Source organism: Delphinapterus leucas, unplaced genomic scaffold (genome assembly GCF_059928025.1).
Source record: "Delphinapterus leucas isolate spDelLeu-1000000601 "Yukka" unplaced genomic scaffold, BTC_Dleu_Yukka2 spDelLeu_asBTCV2_sq25, whole genome shotgun sequence".
Classification (NCBI taxonomy): domain Eukaryota; kingdom Metazoa; phylum Chordata; class Mammalia; order Artiodactyla; family Monodontidae; genus Delphinapterus; species Delphinapterus leucas.
In genome coordinates, this window is record NW_028322234.1 from 10,796,519 (window position 1) to 10,811,695 (window position 15,177).

Below are 15,177 nucleotides of genomic sequence, written 5' to 3' on the forward strand. Positions count from 1 at the left end.
TTGCTAGCCCCACCCTTTAAAAAAAAAAGATTTATCGAGGTAAAATTCACATGATGTACAATTAGCCATTTAAAAGTGAATTTAATTCACAGTGTTTTGCAACCACCGTCTCTGTCTAGTTCCACAACTTTTTCATCACCCCAAAAGGAGACCCGGTCCCCATTAGTTGACACTCCCATTTCCCCTCACCCCATCCTTGGCAGCCACCAGTCTGCTTTCTGTCTCCTTCCATTTACCTATTTGGGGCATTTCACATAAACATGTGACCCCTTTGTACCTGGCTTCTCTCACCTAAATATATATATGTATAATTTTTATTTTTTTTTCTTCCCACTTGGCTTTTAAAATTTTAAATGTTTACTTTTCTGAAATAATTAGAGAGGCACAGGCAGTTGTACGATGGTAGAGAGGCCCTGTGGCTCCCCCCGCACCGCATCCCCACCCCCCTGCCCTGCCCAGGGCCTTTCAGACCTCTCCTGCAGTGGAGATTTGGGGACAGGAAATGGGAAATGAGGACCAAACCTGTCACAGTGGCCTTGAGCTGGGGCAGCCCACTCCCCAGTGGCCCCCGGGGCCTTGAGTGCTGCCGCACGGGCCGGGCTTACCTCTGTGAGGGCGCCGCTGCTCCTCTGCAGCCTCGAGCTGGCCTGGGTGTGTTGGTGGCGGTGGCAGCCGTAGCAGCGGCAGCGGCGGCCGCTGGGAGGGTGGCCCCTGTCCCGGCCGTCCCCTCCCGCTGCCCAGCTTCCTTTCCCAGCAGCCAGTCGGGGCCCCGACGTCCCATACTCTCCTCCTGGGTCCTGGTCTGGTGCCCAGGTTGGGGGGAGAGGGTAGGGTTTCAGCCCCTCCCCCAGCAGCTGGCCGGCAGGGAGAGGGGCTGGTTGTATTTTAAGCTGAGTGGTTCAGCAGGAACTCGGAGGCCTGCTCTCCCAATAGACGTGGTGCAGCCTTCCTGCGGACCACACGAGCTCCGAAGGCATGTGGGCACTGCCCGCCTGGGACCCAGGAACTATTAATATACCTGCCGCCACAGGGCAGCAGGCCCTTTGCCTGCTCAGGGCGGTGCTATCCTCGCCTTTTTGGGCACGTTCTGCCTGTACCCCTTCCCTCTTGCGAGTCCCCTTGGTGGGGCCAGACACTCGGGGTAGTGTGAGCAGCGCCCTCTTTCTGGCCCTTCTGTCTGGCCTTGTTATCCCCATGACTCAGAGGGGTTCAGTAACCTGCCCCCCAAGGCCACGTGGCCATGCAGAGCCCCCAGTTGACAGCAGGCGCACTCTCTAGCGTGGTAACAGTAGCATCGGCCAGGAATTCTTGGGCTCTGGGCTCTCTCCTGCCCTCCATCCATGACGTGGGGTGGGTAGAGCATGAGTGGGCAAACAGGCCAGTGTGCTGCAGCGACCCCCTGGCCAGTAGGGGAGCCGGGATCTGAACCCAGGCCCATCCCCTTCCCTTCATCGCAGGCGCCCAGGGTCCCCTCAAGCCTGTCCTCACAGCCTGAGGTTTGGGGGCACTTCCCATCTGTCAGGTACCACGCCAGCCCCTCGAGGTACACACTTTCCTACCTGCCTCCGGCCTGAGGCTCAGAGAGAAGTGACAGCCCCAGAGTCACCCAGTGACAGCGTGGCAGGGCCGGATTCAGTCCTGTGTGCTGCCCACCATGCCCCCTGCGTCTCCCACTGGTGGTGGAGTGTGTGTGAGGGGAGCCCTTTCCTCCTGGGGGGCGTGGCCCTAGGTGGGTGGGTGTGCCCTCAGAGAGCCCTGTCTGGGGCCCTGCCCTGGGGTTCTAAGATCTGCTCCTTTTCTCCATGCTGTCTCTGACTGAGGGAGTGCCAGGCGGGAAGGGTCCTCAGCACCTGCTGCCCAGTGGCCGACTTGGGGTCAGACCCAGCCCTGCCTGCCACGTCCCCATGTCTAATGAGATCTGCATCAAGCCCTACACTAGGGCCCTCAGGCCTACGTGGTGGGCTCGGGCCCTACTGGGCCTCACTCCAGCTCCACCAGCAGTTCACACCGTTCTCAGCGGGCCCAGGTGCCTTCTCGGACCGCTTAGGATGGGTGGGTCACGTTCCCCTGGGGGCTTCCTCCCTCCCAGCACTGCCCCTTTGCACCACTGGTCCCCCCACTGCCTGGGGCTCAGGGGGAGTGGAGCGGGGTGGGGGGGGTGCCCAGGCTGTCTGCCCTGGGCTTTGGGGGGCTCAGGGCCTGACGAGGGTGCTATGTTGGGCTGACATGGTGGCAAGACTGCCCTGGAGGTGGCCTTGAACAAGGCCTGGGTGGACCTAGTGAGAATTGGGTGGAGAGGGAGGCCAGGGAGGTGTGAGCCAAGGTCTTGGCCTAGGCTGGGGGCGCTTGCTGGAAACTTCCTGGTTTCCTGACCCGTTCCACACTTAGAGAGAGGCTCTCTGCACCAATAACACCGGAATCTGTCACCTCCCTGGGAACACAAATGCACAAGGAAAATAATCCAGAGTGTCTCTTACAGCTCAGAAGGGGAAATGGATGATCTATCTCGCGGATTCTCAAAATAGCTGGGATTTCTCCAAGCCCAGTGAACTCTGTGGGCCTGAGCTGGGGCCTGGGCGGCCCGTTGGCCTCTCACCCTGCTCCTGGTGACAGGCCCTTGCTCTGCACTGGGCAGGGAGGCCAGGAGGCGCCTCCATGCCTCTTCTGGGGATCTCCCTTCCCCCCGTGCTGTTGGGGGTCCGTGTCCCCTCGAAAGCCTTACAGTCAGGGCAACTTAGCCCTTGGAGGGCTGCCCCCAGGTCCCCCCTCCCAGGAGGTCTGTGGCGTGGCTCCTGGGGGACTCAGTGTGGGGCAGTTTTATATTTAGTTGGGCCGTGGCTGTTGGGCCACTCGGGTTACATCTGCACAGAAGCTGGCGGAGCCAAGGCCGGCACGGGCTGCCTTCCAGCACCGCGGCAGAATTTGATCTCGCTGGCCCGGCCCAGAGCACTTCGCGTGGGGAGGTCTGTGGTGGGGGCTGACGGCCGGCAGCTGAGGCCTCTGGCTGCAGCGGGCAGAGCGGGGCAGGCATGGACCTGAGCGTGAGCGTGGTGGCCCGGGAGACCAGCCAGGGCCTTGGCCCCGTCTTTGGCCTCAATGGCCTCCCCCGGCCCATGCCCCCCAAGACGATCAAGAAACCTAAAAAGGCCGTTCTCTTCTTTGAGGTGGAGATTCTGGACGCAAAGACCCGGGAGAAGCTGTGCTTCCTGGACAAGGTAGGACCGCGGTACAGACTGTGCTGGCCCGAGGGTGCTGGGCCTGCGACCAGGGAGATGGGAGTGCCCCTCCACCTGGGTCCTGACACCCAGCCCCTGCCCTTCAGGGTGTGCAGGAGGGGTACTGTCCCTGGGCCTGCCCCCAGCCAGCTTGCTCCTCAGGGTAGAGCACCCTGGCCCCTGGGTGTGGCCGGGAGCTGGCCTCCCATTGTGAGAGGAGGTGAAGCAGCCTCGGTGGACCCTGCATGGCTCTGGGGCCTGGGAAGGAGGTGGAGTCCTGAGACCGGCCCCACTCCGAGGCCAGGCCAGGGGAAGGGGTTTGTCCCATCCCAGGGAGGTCTGGAACAGGTTGAGGGCCTTTACTCTGGGGGGAGTTGCGGCTGGGGGTGGAGAGGAGAGGCGAAGTGGGCCTGGCTTCCCATGCTCACACCATCTCCCAGCCAGTCCAGGGGTGACCTGGCTGCCTGGTTAAAATGGCCCTCAGGCCCATGGCTGCCTTGTCGGCTCCCCCCTCCCATAGCAGTTGCCTAGGACCCCAGTCCATCCCACCTCACCAAGAGGGATTCTGGGTCCCGGGCTCCCCGCCCACGGCTTACTGGTGCCTGGCCTGTGTTTCCCCCAGGTGGAGCCCCAAGCCACCATTGCTGAGATCAAGAACCTTTTCACCAAGAGCCGTAAGTCCAGGGCCCAGCCACACTGCCCCCGCGACCCCTCTGGGCAGGGGCCTCTAGGTAGGACCCTGTCCTACATGCCTCTCCCTCAAAGGCCTGCAGAGATAACCCCAGTGTGGCCCAGGCTTCTCTGGGCTTGCCTGGGGCACCCGCCCCCGTGTGGCCATCAACAGGAACGCCCTTGCTGGGCTTTGGGAAGGACAACATCCCGCTTTGCCTGCTCTTCCGGTCTGTGTCCTGGAGCCACACAAACTTCAGAGATCTTGCCCGGGGGGCGGAGGAACTGTAGGGACCCTGGGCCCCACCAGGCTGTGTGCTGTGACACCCTACTCTCCCTACAGATCCACAGTGGTACCCCGCCCGCCAGTCCCTCCGCCTGGACCCCAGTGAGTACAGCTGTCTGCTTGGCTGTCCCCGGGCTCCTGGGTGGCCCTGGGCGAAGGCCCAGGCAGGCCCTGAGCCCTGGCCCGACTCTCCGCAGAGGGCAAGTCCCTGAAGGATGAGGATGTTCTGCAGAAGCTGCCCGTGGGCACCACGGCCACACTCTACTTCCGGGACCTGGGGGCCCAGATCAGCTGGGTAACGGTGCGTGCAGACCCCTCTCCCAGCAGCCTCGTCTCCCATCTGCCGCGTTGGGGTGACTCACCTCTCCCCTCCCCAGGTCTTCCTGACAGAGTACGCCGGGCCCCTTTTCATCTATCTGCTCTTCTACTTTCGGGTGCCCTTCATCTATGGCCACAAATATGACTTTACGTCCAGTCGGCACACGGTGGTACAGTGAGTGGGGCCGGGTGGGAGGAGGTGGCAGGGGGAGGGGAAGGCCTGCGGACCTGCCCCCGCTGAACTGGCTCCCCCGCCCCCAGCCTTGCCTGCATCTGCCACTCATTCCATTACATCAAGCGCCTGCTGGAGACGCTCTTCGTGCACCGCTTCTCCCACGGCACCATGCCGTTGCGCAACATCTTCAAGGTGAGCCCCCAGCTGCCTGTCCAGGTCCTTCAGCCCCGGCCCTACCCTCCCTGGTCCCCCTCACCTGGGTCCTGCCCTCCACTGGGCCAGGCTCCATCCCGGCCCTGCTCCCTTTCAGAACTGCACCTACTACTGGGGCTTCGCCGCGTGGATGGCCTATTACATCAACCACCCTCTCTACACACCGCCAAGTAAGTGGCCTCGGACCCTGCTCCCCCTGTGAACACCTTCACCCAGGCTCTCCCCTCACGGGCTTCCCCTCTCTGCTTCCTCTTCAGCCTACGGAGCTCAGCAGGTTAAACTGGCGCTCGCCATCTTTGTGGTAAGCAGGCTGGGACGGGTGACAGGGTGCGGGGAGTTTGGGGGGCACCTCCGAGCTGACCCTGCTTCTCTAACAGATCTGCCAGCTCGGCAACTTCTCCATCCACATGGCCCTGCGGGACCTGCGGCCAGCTGGTGAGTGGCCTGCTCCGGGCAGGGGGGATGGCCACCTGGGCACGCTGAGCCAGCAGGTCTCACTCCTGTCCTGTCCTCCCAGGGTCTAAGACCAGGAAGATCCCATACCCCACCAAGAACCCCTTCACATGGCTCTTCCTGCTGGTGTCTTGTCCCAATTACACCTACGAGGTGAGGGTCTGCCCTCCTCTCCTCTCCCTCCTGGGGCTTGGGGTCCCATGTGGAGGGCTAGCTTCTAGGAGGGGGCGGTGCCTGGCTCCGTAGCTGCTTCCGCAGTTTGAACTCGGAACATTTGGAAACGGAGACTGTGGCCTCTGTGGGGCCTGGGAGGTGTCCAGCTGGGCTTGTGGCTGTTGGGGGCTGAGGGGCAGCTTCACCGTGTAGTGCCCCCTTACTCCAGGCCCCTCTAGCACTGGCGTGTGGTTCCCATCCCCTTACCAGAACAGCTGGGGCTGCCCAGCCCTGCCCGCCCTCACCCTGCCTGCTCTGCCCACAGGTGGGGTCCTGGATTGGCTTTGCCATCATGACACAGTGCCTCCCAGGTGAGCCCGCTGCCCCTTCCCCAGGGCGCCCCGCCCGTCCCTGCTGTGTGCAGCCCTCCCTCCCTGACTCCCCTGCTCCACCCCACAGTGGCCCTCTTCTCCCTGGTGGGCTTCACCCAGATGACCATCTGGGCCAAGGGCAAGCACCGCAGCTACCTGAAGGAGTTCCGAGACTACCCGCCCCTGCGCATGCCCATCATCCCCTTCCTGCTCTGAATGGCATCCCCTCACCCAGGCTCAGCCAAGCCAGGCTCGTGTCCCCCCGCCCCAGTGTCATTCTGGGCGAGGAGTGGGAACCACTGCTCTCCAGCGTCTGGAATAAAACCTGCCTGCCCAGCTGGGCTCAGACTCGGCGGTGTTTCTTTTGGGGGTCGGTTCGGGAAGCAGCACACCAGAGAAAGAGGCGGAGCTTGGGCTGAGGGCCCTGGAGGCTTTTATTTTTTTGACTGGTCCACAGGGTGGTAGGCGGGGCCGCTACAGGGCCACCTCGGGGCCGACGTCACCGGACCCCTGGCCTCTGGCCTCCCTCTGCTCCCGCCTCTTCTTCCGCTGGAGCAGCCGCCGCTCCCGCTCAAACTCCTTCATGCGCTTCACGTAGCTGCAGGCAGAGTACAAGGAGGGAGGAGTAGCCTGGGGAGCTGATGGGACTCTCAGGGGGTCGCAAGTAGGGAAGACCTGCGTGCCTGTGATGTAACTCTGGGGTCTGCCCCCTCCCCTGGGGTGGACACCAGTGAGCCCAGAGCAAGAGCTGGGCCTCCCACCTGAACTGGGCCTGGCCACTCCTGTAGGCACCTCAAAGCAGCCAGTCCCACCCCACAGCCCCTTTGGGATTCCTCTTTCTACTGAGGTGGGGCCTGGCCGGGTGAGGGCTCGGGGCGGGCGTGGGGCTCACTCGAGGTGCTCGCAGTAGTCCCAGTCGTGCTGCTCGTGCTTGCAGGCCAGGAAGTTGGGGAAGCTGTCGCGCTTGCACTTGAGGAACCGGATGAGGTAGTGGGCGCAGTAGTCCCGCTGCTGGAGCACCAGCTGTGCGTCATTCATCTCCTGCTGAGTGGCCACCATCTCTGCGGGGGGGGGGGGGGGGAACGGGGGGGGGCTCAGCCAGGGCCAGGAATAGCTTTCTAATTTGCACGAAAGCAACCCCCAACACTGAGGCCCAGATGGGCAGGGTCCCTCTCCTGCCATCACCGAGCACCTCGAAATCCACGCTAGATTCTTGCCTCCCCTCCCCCTGGGGTCACTCCCCAGACAGCCCCACCCTGCAGAGGTGTGTGTGCGTCTGTGTGTCTGCCTGGGGGACCTGGATCCCAGCTCTGTCCTCTCAGTGGAGGCGTAGCTTCTGCCCGCCTCATAGAAAGCTGAACTAATAATCCTCGTCCTGCTGCCCCACCCACCTGGTAAACCCCACGGGGATGAAATCAACCTTCACTTCAACTGGGGCCCATTTGGGGGCCGTCAGTAATCGTGGGCACACACCCCAGCCAGCCCGCGCCCGCTGTGCTGGTGATCCTGAGCTCTGTCCCCACCTAGCACGGGGCACACAGGACCTAGCCTTCCTGCATCCTCAAGGGAACCCCTGCCCCCCCATCTTACCCCATCTTTCTTGGTCCTAGATGCTCCTCCTTTCTCGAACATTCTCTTCCTGTGGCCCCCCTCTCTGCCACACCCTCCCCAGATTTCCTCCCATCTCTATGGCTGTCCAAACATTAAGCCTTGGCTTCTGGTGGTTCTTGCTAAGAGCCCTCCACTCATTCTAATTCATGGCTTCCGTCTCCACCCCGTATATCGTTGAGTCCCAGGCCTTGTGTCCACCTGCAGCCCCTGACAGTTTCCATGTCAAGGTGGCACTTCACACCTGATACTCCAGCATGATGAGTCAGTAGCCAGGATTTATGGAGTACCTACTGTGTGCTAGGTGCTGGGGATATACAAGGGAACATGCCAGGCAAGGATCCCTCCCTGCTCTTGGAGGGAGACACAGAACAAACAGGTAGAGCTAGATGTTGTAGGATGCCTGACAATGCTAAGTATTAGGGAGGAAAATAAGGGAGAGAGAGAGGCAGTGTGGGGAGGTGGGTCACAACTTTAGATGGAGGGGTCCGTCAAAAGGTGGCATACGAAGGTGAGGGAGTGGGTCACATAGACACCCGGGTAAGGCATCCCCAAGAGCGGAACAGCAGGTGCAAAGGCCCTGAAGTGGGAGGACAGGCGGGATGCCCCAGGGGTTTCGGCCTGAACATGTGGTGGTCAGCGCTGGAGGGAGGCACAGGGTTGGTAGGGGAGGTCAGGAGCTCTGTTTCAGGCCTGCTGAGTGCAAGATGCCCGTTAAATGTGGAGTGGAGTTGCCAAGCAGGCAGTGAGGTCCATGAGTCTGGGGTTCAGGGTCAAGGCCCAGCTGGAGATAAAAACTCCAGCACTGGTGCACAGCAGCCATTTGAAACCAGAGGACTAGCAAAGACCCCCAGGGAGTGGTGGGAGTGGGTGGAGACAGAAGAGACCCACGCAGTGGGGCGCCTTGGCATTTACAAGGCAGGGAGGTGGGCGGGAGCTGTGGGGTCTTGGAACCACGTGAAGAGGGGCTCCCAGGAAGTGGCAGCGACCAGCCGTGCCTGCTGCTGCCATAGTGGAGTTAGACCTGAGAATCTGACAACGGGGCTTTGCAATACAGACATAGTGAGGGTGGGGAGGAAGCTTGACTACAGCCCTGTCAGTGAAGTGGTGGGGAGGTAGCTGGAGGGGGAGGTGGGGCCAGGAAAAGATTTTATTTTTTTATTTTTATTAAAAAAAATTTTTTTTTACGGCTTCCCTGGTGGTGCAGTGGTTGAGAATCTGCCTGCTGATGCAGGGGACACGGGTTCGAGCCCTGGTCTGGGAAGATCCCACACGCCGCGGAGCACCTAGGCCCGTGAGCCACAACTACTGAGCCTGCACGTCTGGAGCCTGTGCTCCACAAGAGAGGCCACGATAGTGAGAGGCCCGCGATGAAGAGTGGCCCCCGCTTGCCAAAACTAGAGAAAACCCTCGCACAGAAACGAAGACCCGACACAGCCAAAAAAAAAAAAAAAAAATTTTTTTTTAAAATTTATTTTATTTATTTATTGGCTGTGTCGGGTCTTCGTTGCCGCGCGCGGGCTTCGTCGCGGTGTGTGGGCTTCTCGTTGCGCGGGCTTCTCTTGTTGCGGAGCACGGGCTCTAGGTGCGCGGGCTTCAGCAGTTGTGGATCGCGGGCTCTAGAGCGCAGGCTCAGTAGCTATGGTGCACGGGCTTAGTTGTTCCGCGGCATGTGGGATCTTCCCGGACCAGGGCTCGAACCCATGCCCCCTGCATTGGCAGGCGGATTCTTAACCACTGCGCCACCAGGGAAGCCCCAGGACAGGATATTACAACAGCAGAAATAACAGTGTATTTGCATGTTGATGGGAAAACCAACCTTGCAAGAGAGGGAGAGTGGTTGGGGCAGTCCTTGGGTAGGTGAGAGGATGGGATGGAGGGCATCAGAGGGCTCACCTGGAGCAGAGGCTTAGCTAAAGCCGGGGCAGATCATCTGGGCTAACAGGAGAGAAGGTGGAGTCCAGGGTGTGTAGGAAGCAGGGATGAAGGGAGCCCACAAGAGCTCTTTTGGCTGCTTCTATTTTCTTAAGAGGATACAAAGTGACTAGCTGAAAGGAGGTGCTGGGGTCTGAGAGAGAAGGCGTGAGACCACGGTCTAGGAAGGAGCCCGAGAGAGCGAAGGGCCAGGGAATGTGACAGGAAAACAGCAGCATGAAGAGTCAACTGGGGGAGCAATTGGGAGACCAGTCAGGGAGGATGGGTGTTTTTCTCCCACGATGTTCAGCTGCACAGGGACAGGAGCCACGGAGGAGAGCTGGCTTTAACCAGGGTTCTGGTTAAGCAAGACAGAGGAGGGGATGGGGTGGGGCGGCTCTGGGTGTTTGCAAAACATTAATGGGAAAGCAGGGTGTGAGGGGCAGTGAGAAGGACTGACATGATAAGGAGGTGGGGGTACTGATGGACTGCAGGTTCCAGTGGGGCTGAAGGAACTACAAGGACTCGAGACACCATAGGACCGTACCTCCCAACATTCTCCTAAATCCACACCTCTCTGCACCACCCCATTCCCTTAGGGGTCTCCCTGTCTCCAAGTCGTCGCCCACCTGGCAGCCAACGTGACCTTTTGATAAAGCAAATCTGATCGTGTCCCTCCTCTGCTTTGAAGCACTAGCTCTCCCCTCTCCTTGGTCTCGGTGTGGCCAACTCCTCCGCATCTCCCGCAGGCCTCGCTTCCAGTCAGTGTCTCCTGAAAGCCCGCCTTGATACTCCCAGGGGCCATCATCAAGATCCGCCAGGTTCCTCTGTCTTCCCTACAGGGCTGTGAGTTCCCCCTTAGTCAGTGCCTGCTGCATCCTCGGTGCCCAACTTGGGACTTGGTCCAGGACTGGCGCTCGATATGCTTGTGATATTAACGAATAAAAAAAGGAACGTGCAGAACAGTATGTGCGGCGTGAGCCCCCCTCGTGTTTTCTCTAGCATACCTAAAAATAGCAGCGACATCTGGACAGAGGTACAGTAAGCACATCCCTTCCGCGATAAACCCTCCCATAGTTCCCCACTCACTCCAGGACTAAATCCAACTTCTACCGCTTCATTAGGTCCTGTGTCGCCACTCTCTTTTGCCCCCGGGCTTTTTGTTCAAACAGTGCCCTCTGCCTGGAATGCCTCCACACTCAGGCAGGGTCACGCGCGCCCCCTGGACTCCTCCGGGCCGAGGTCAGGGCTGAACCCAGACACAGTGCATTACGCTCGAGCCCAGCCGACCCCGGGGTTCAGGGGTTCCGGCGCCCACCCCAAACTCCCGCCAGCCGCGCCTGCGCACTGGGACTCACCGCGTTCTTTGCGTCCGGGGAAGCCGTAGTCTGGCGGGAAGGTGGGCATCCGCAGGGGGTCGGGCTCCACCGATACATCGCCTAGGTAGCGCCGGGCTAGGTGCGCCCCCATGGTTGCTGTCGCCGCAGGTTCCTGCAGCAGCCAGGGTCACCCAGCTCCTACCCGGAAGCACTCCTTGGCCAGCGACGGCTTCCGGGTTGCTCAGGCCGCAGCGGGGATCATAGAGATGAACGACTCCGGAGGACTTCAGGTATCTCTGGCGCCACCTTGCGGTTGGGCTGAGATAGTAAGGTGCGCACCTCCTACTCTGGTGATCGCCAGAGGGGGCCTCCCTGCTTCTGGAAATCCATCTGGGCAGGAGAGGGTGGACGATGTGAGCCTGGGGCTTCCTCCCACCCTCCCTGGGCGCCTCTGGTCTCCCGAAGCTAGAGCACAAATGAAAATTATTCTTATGTCGTATTTCTAGCTTCTCCCGAAGGTAGAGCACAAATGAAAATTATTCTTATGTCGTATTTCAAAAAAGTCTTTATTCTAAAACTTTCGAATTTGTCATAAAAAGCCCTGCACAGAGTTAGCAAATATCAAAAGTTTAAATAAAATTATTTAAAATAAGCATTTTAATTAAGTTTAATTTAAATAAGCAAATAAAAGTTATTTATAAACTATTTATAAGCTGAGATTTTAAATAAATCCAACTTAGTACTTTGTAAAAATAAAACGAGTTGTGATTGTAGTATCCCTGTAGTTGCCCCTGTAAAGAATGGGTATTACATTTCACACCTGTTACATTAGAGCTTCTACACATGTATATTTAAAAGTATAATACATTGGTAATACTGCCAAATACTTCTTGGCCCAATGTGCAGCTGTAACAAATGCTGTGTTAGTTTGTTACTCTCTCTGTAATCCTGCACATTGGAACACAAAAGAGAAGGCTTTCACTGGGTGCTTGGCAGTGCTGGGAAATGATACTTGGATGCTGCATGATTAGATTTCATTTGACAAGGTGTTGTGGGTTGAATTGTGTCCACCCCCCCTCCCCCAAATAAGTTGAAATCCTAACCCCTGGGAACCTGTGAATGTGATCTTATTTGAAAGTAGGGTCTTTGCAGATGTAATCAAGTTAAGATGAGGTCATGATGGACTCGGGTGGGTCCTAATCCAATGACTGATGTCCTTATAAGAGGGAAATTGGGACACAGACATGCACACAGAGCATCACATGATGCTGGAGGCAGAGACTGGAGTGATGCATCTACACGCATATGAACACCAAGGATCCCAGGCCAGGAAGGATCCTCCCCCAGAGACTTGGGAGTAAGCATGGCCCTGCTCACACCTTATTTTGGACTTGCAGCCTCCAGAACCGTGAGACTATAAATTTTTCTTGTTTTAAGCCACCTAGTTTGTGGTACCTTGTTATGGCAGCCCTAGGAAACAAATACACAAGATAATTTGTCTTTTCTCCTACCGAAACTTGTCTGGTGCTCAAGTCCTCTACACACCCCAAAGCAGCATCTGTTTCCAGCACTGGCAGCGGCACAACCAGAATCACACTCAGACACAGGAGGGCATCAGCCAGAGTGGCGGGGAAGTGCTCCCTGGAGGCCTGAGTGGCATTGATACCAAGAGATGTCATGTTTAGAGTTACGGTTGTTCTATGCCAGCTCCAATCACAGGATATCAGGTGACAGCAGCATCCGGTGTTCTTCAGTAAATTTATTTTGTGTTTGTAATATGTGAGATTCTCTAAAGCAAGCCAGATTCCTCTACTTGGGCCAAGGGGGTTTCCTGCTATTTGAGAGAACAGATGTCCTGGATTAGAACCCTATTTGTGTGGTCTGGGTGAGTGCCTTTAGCTCTTTGTAAAATCGAGATCTCAATTTTAATGTTTTAAGCATTAAATGTGTTAACTATATGAAGCACTTATAGCAGTGCTTAGCACATAGCATTAGATAAGTGTTACTTATTGTTACTACTACATCCCTCTATTATGAATGGCTGTGTCAGACCTTGAGGACACAGAGGTGAACAAGAAGAAAAGAGTGGGGGTGGAGGGTATCTCTCTCCACTCACACGCGTCCTACGAAGGGCTTTAAATACAATCTGTAGTGGGTTAAATAGTGCTGCCCCCTTAAAAAGGTATGTCCATACCCTAATCCTGGGAACCTGTGAATGTGACCTTATTTGGAAAACGTGCCTTTGCAAATGTAATGAAGGGTATTGAGATGAGATCGTAGGCCAAGTAGGCCTCCAATGCAATAAGTGTTCTTATAAGAGAAAGATGGAGGGAGATTTGACATCAACAGAAGAGGAGACAGAGAAAGAGAGAAGGTCGTGTGAAGACAGAGGCAGAAATTGGAGTGATGCGGCCACAAGCCAAGGAACACCTGAAGCCACCAGAGGCTGAAGGAGGCAAGGAGCAGAATCTCCCCTAGAGCCTTTGGAGGGAGCACAGCTCTGCCGACAACATGATTTCAGACTTCGGGCCTCCAGAACTGTGAGAGAATAAATTTCTGTTGCGTTAAGCCACCCAGTTTGCAGTCATTTGTTGAGCAGCCTTAGGAAACGAATATACCACCTTATAGGTGGATAATCCCCAAATTTGTCTCTAGATATGTCTTCTCCCCTGAAATGCCGACACATGAATATATCCAGCCACCGACTGGGCACCTTCACATGCTTATTCCGTTTGAGCTGCTATAATAAAGGCTTATAAACAATAGAAATTTATTTCTCACAGTTCGGGAAATCCAAGATCAGGGTGCCAGCATGGTTGGGTTCCAGCAAGGATCCTCTTCTGGGTTGCAGACGGCCAGCTTCTCATTGTGTCCTCACATGGTGGAAAGGGGGTGAGCTTGCTCCCACGTCTCTTCTTCTAAGGGCACTAATCCCATTTGTGAGGCTCCACCCCCATGACTTAATCACTTCCCAAAGCCCTCACCTCCTAATACTATCACATTGGGGATTAGATTTCAACATATGATTTTTTTTTTTTTTTTGGTGGTGGTGGTGGGGAGATACAAACAGTCTATAACACACCCTTAAACGACACTCCTGATTTCTCTCTGCTCTCTCCTAAATCTGTTCCTCCCTCTGTCTTCCTGTCTTGGGCAATGTCTGCTCCATTTTTTCCAGGTGTCAGGCCCCAAACCTTTTGGTCATACTCAACTCTAGTCCTCTCACTCCAGCCATTCAAATCAGTGGCAAATTTCTTTGGTTGCACTGTAGAAACCGATAAAGAGCACAACCCATTCCTACCCCCTCCAATGGCCACCAGCCCCATCCAAGTCATGGCCATATCTCCAGTACAACTGCAGTAGGCTTCTCCTGGCCCCCACCTTCCTTAATCTCTCACCCTCGGGTTGCACCTGTCAAAACAGAAATTGGATCATGTCCTTCCTCTGCTGAAACCCTCCCGTGGCTCCCCATTTATGTGGAGCAAAAGCCACACCCAGCCTGAAAGCATTTGACTCAGGAGGTCTGGAGCCCCAGAATCTGCATTTCTAACAAGTTCCCAGGTGACAGAGATATTGCTGGTCTGGGGACCAATCTTGGGAGAACTACTGAGCTAGACTTTCATGTGCTGACACAGGGAAGTGGCCATGATATATTGGTAACTCAAAAAGGCAAGTGAAACAGAAAGTCATCAGTTAGATCCATTAAACTGTAACTTGCTTAATAAGTAGTGAACTGTAACGTCCCTTCACGGATCAAGCTTGCTTTCATTGTTTTTATAAAAACTTGCATGTCCTCCAAGGGTCACGTAGCCTAAACAATAAGATGTCTACCAGGGTTGTTTTTCAGGAACTTGGAGTCAGCTGTGTCCAGTCTGAGCTCAAGCCAGTTAAGACTGGTTGGGACCACCCACCCTCCAACTGGGTCTGCACAGGTGTCCAATCAGTGTCCTTTTGACGTCAGAGGACTCAAAACTCTACCCTCAGGGCATGCTAAGCCTGCCATTTTCTGGACTTGCATCCCGTGGAGAAGCATGTAGCTTACATTGGCCTGGGTAGAATGATGATTACCTCACTTAAAAGAAAAGATCTCCAATCACCTTTCCCCGTGCTCCCCAAGCCTCAGCTTTATTCCATAAATATCCCGAGCCCCTCACCTTCAGGGAGGTGGAGTTGAGATGTGTTCTCCCATCTTGCTTGGCTGCCTTGTGAGTGAGCCCTTTCTCTGCTGCAAAATTGGTGTCTCAGGTTTGTCTTGCTGGGCATCTGGCAAACACACCTGGTTCAGTAACACAAGCCATAGAGGATAGACCGATGGTGATTGAGACTTCCTTTCCAGGAAGTTCTGTCCCCAGAACGTGGTATAGATTTGTGATCCTTGCGCACTTCCTGACTCCAGGGGACAACATGCACATTCTTGTCTTTGTGAATGGCACTCCTGGAGTTGTGCAGTGCCCAACCTGCACGGCTATACCAGGCAGCCCTA

At 56.5% G+C, this 15,177-nt stretch overlaps 2 protein-coding genes across 6 annotated transcripts in view; one reads left to right on the forward strand and one right to left on the reverse strand.

Moving 5' to 3' along the window:
• The window catches only part of TECR (trans-2,3-enoyl-CoA reductase), a 28,011-nt gene extending 21,817 nt beyond the window's left edge, over nt 1-6,194 (forward strand). For 4 of the 5 annotated variants that reach the window (XM_022558400.3, XM_030762333.2, XM_089905427.1 and 1 more), the window contains 12 exons: nt 3,165-3,215; nt 3,838-3,889; nt 4,228-4,272; nt 4,368-4,471; nt 4,548-4,663; nt 4,750-4,855; nt 4,974-5,046; nt 5,134-5,177; nt 5,254-5,311; nt 5,394-5,482; nt 5,808-5,853; nt 5,942-6,194. In XM_022558400.3, the coding sequence (XP_022414108.1) occupies nt 3,165-3,215; nt 3,838-3,889; nt 4,228-4,272; nt 4,368-4,471; nt 4,548-4,663; nt 4,750-4,855; nt 4,974-5,046; nt 5,134-5,177; nt 5,254-5,311; nt 5,394-5,482; nt 5,808-5,853; nt 5,942-6,069 (912 nt within the window). In that variant the 3' untranslated portion in view covers nt 6,070-6,194. Of the gene's footprint in view, nt 1-3,014; nt 3,216-3,837; nt 3,890-4,227; nt 4,273-4,367; nt 4,472-4,547; nt 4,664-4,749; nt 4,856-4,973; nt 5,047-5,133; nt 5,178-5,253; nt 5,312-5,393; nt 5,483-5,807; nt 5,854-5,941 lie in introns of those variants that run through there. The other variant, XM_089905426.1, reaches the window with a different exon arrangement.
• Nucleotides 6,195-6,258: 64 nt separating this feature from the next.
• On the reverse strand, nt 6,259-10,917 carry NDUFB7 (NADH:ubiquinone oxidoreductase subunit B7). The gene is made up of 3 exons (XM_022558402.3): nt 10,734-10,917; nt 6,746-6,914; nt 6,259-6,451 (listed from the first exon to the last, which is right to left on the reverse strand). Exons 1-3 carry the CDS (start codon nt 10,843-10,845, stop codon nt 6,328-6,330), a joined length of 405 nt encoding a protein of 134 aa, XP_022414110.1. The 5' UTR covers nt 10,846-10,917; the 3' UTR covers nt 6,259-6,327.
• Between the last annotated feature and the right edge of the window lie 4,260 nt (nt 10,918-15,177).

Excerpts from the sequence above, each read along its gene's own strand:
- NDUFB7 (XM_022558402.3), bottom strand. The coding sequence starts at position 10,845 with ATGGGGGCGCACCTAGCCCGGCGCTACCTAGGCGATGTATCGGTGGAG. Across the intron at positions 6,915-10,733 it reads CCCCGGACGCAAAGAACGCG|AGATGGTGGCCACTCAGCAG; the intron begins GTGAGTCCCAGT and ends CCCCCCCCGCAG. Across the intron at positions 6,452-6,745 it reads GACTACTGCGAGCACCTCGA|CTACGTGAAGCGCATGAAGG; the intron begins GTGAGCCCCACG and ends CTCTGCCTGCAG.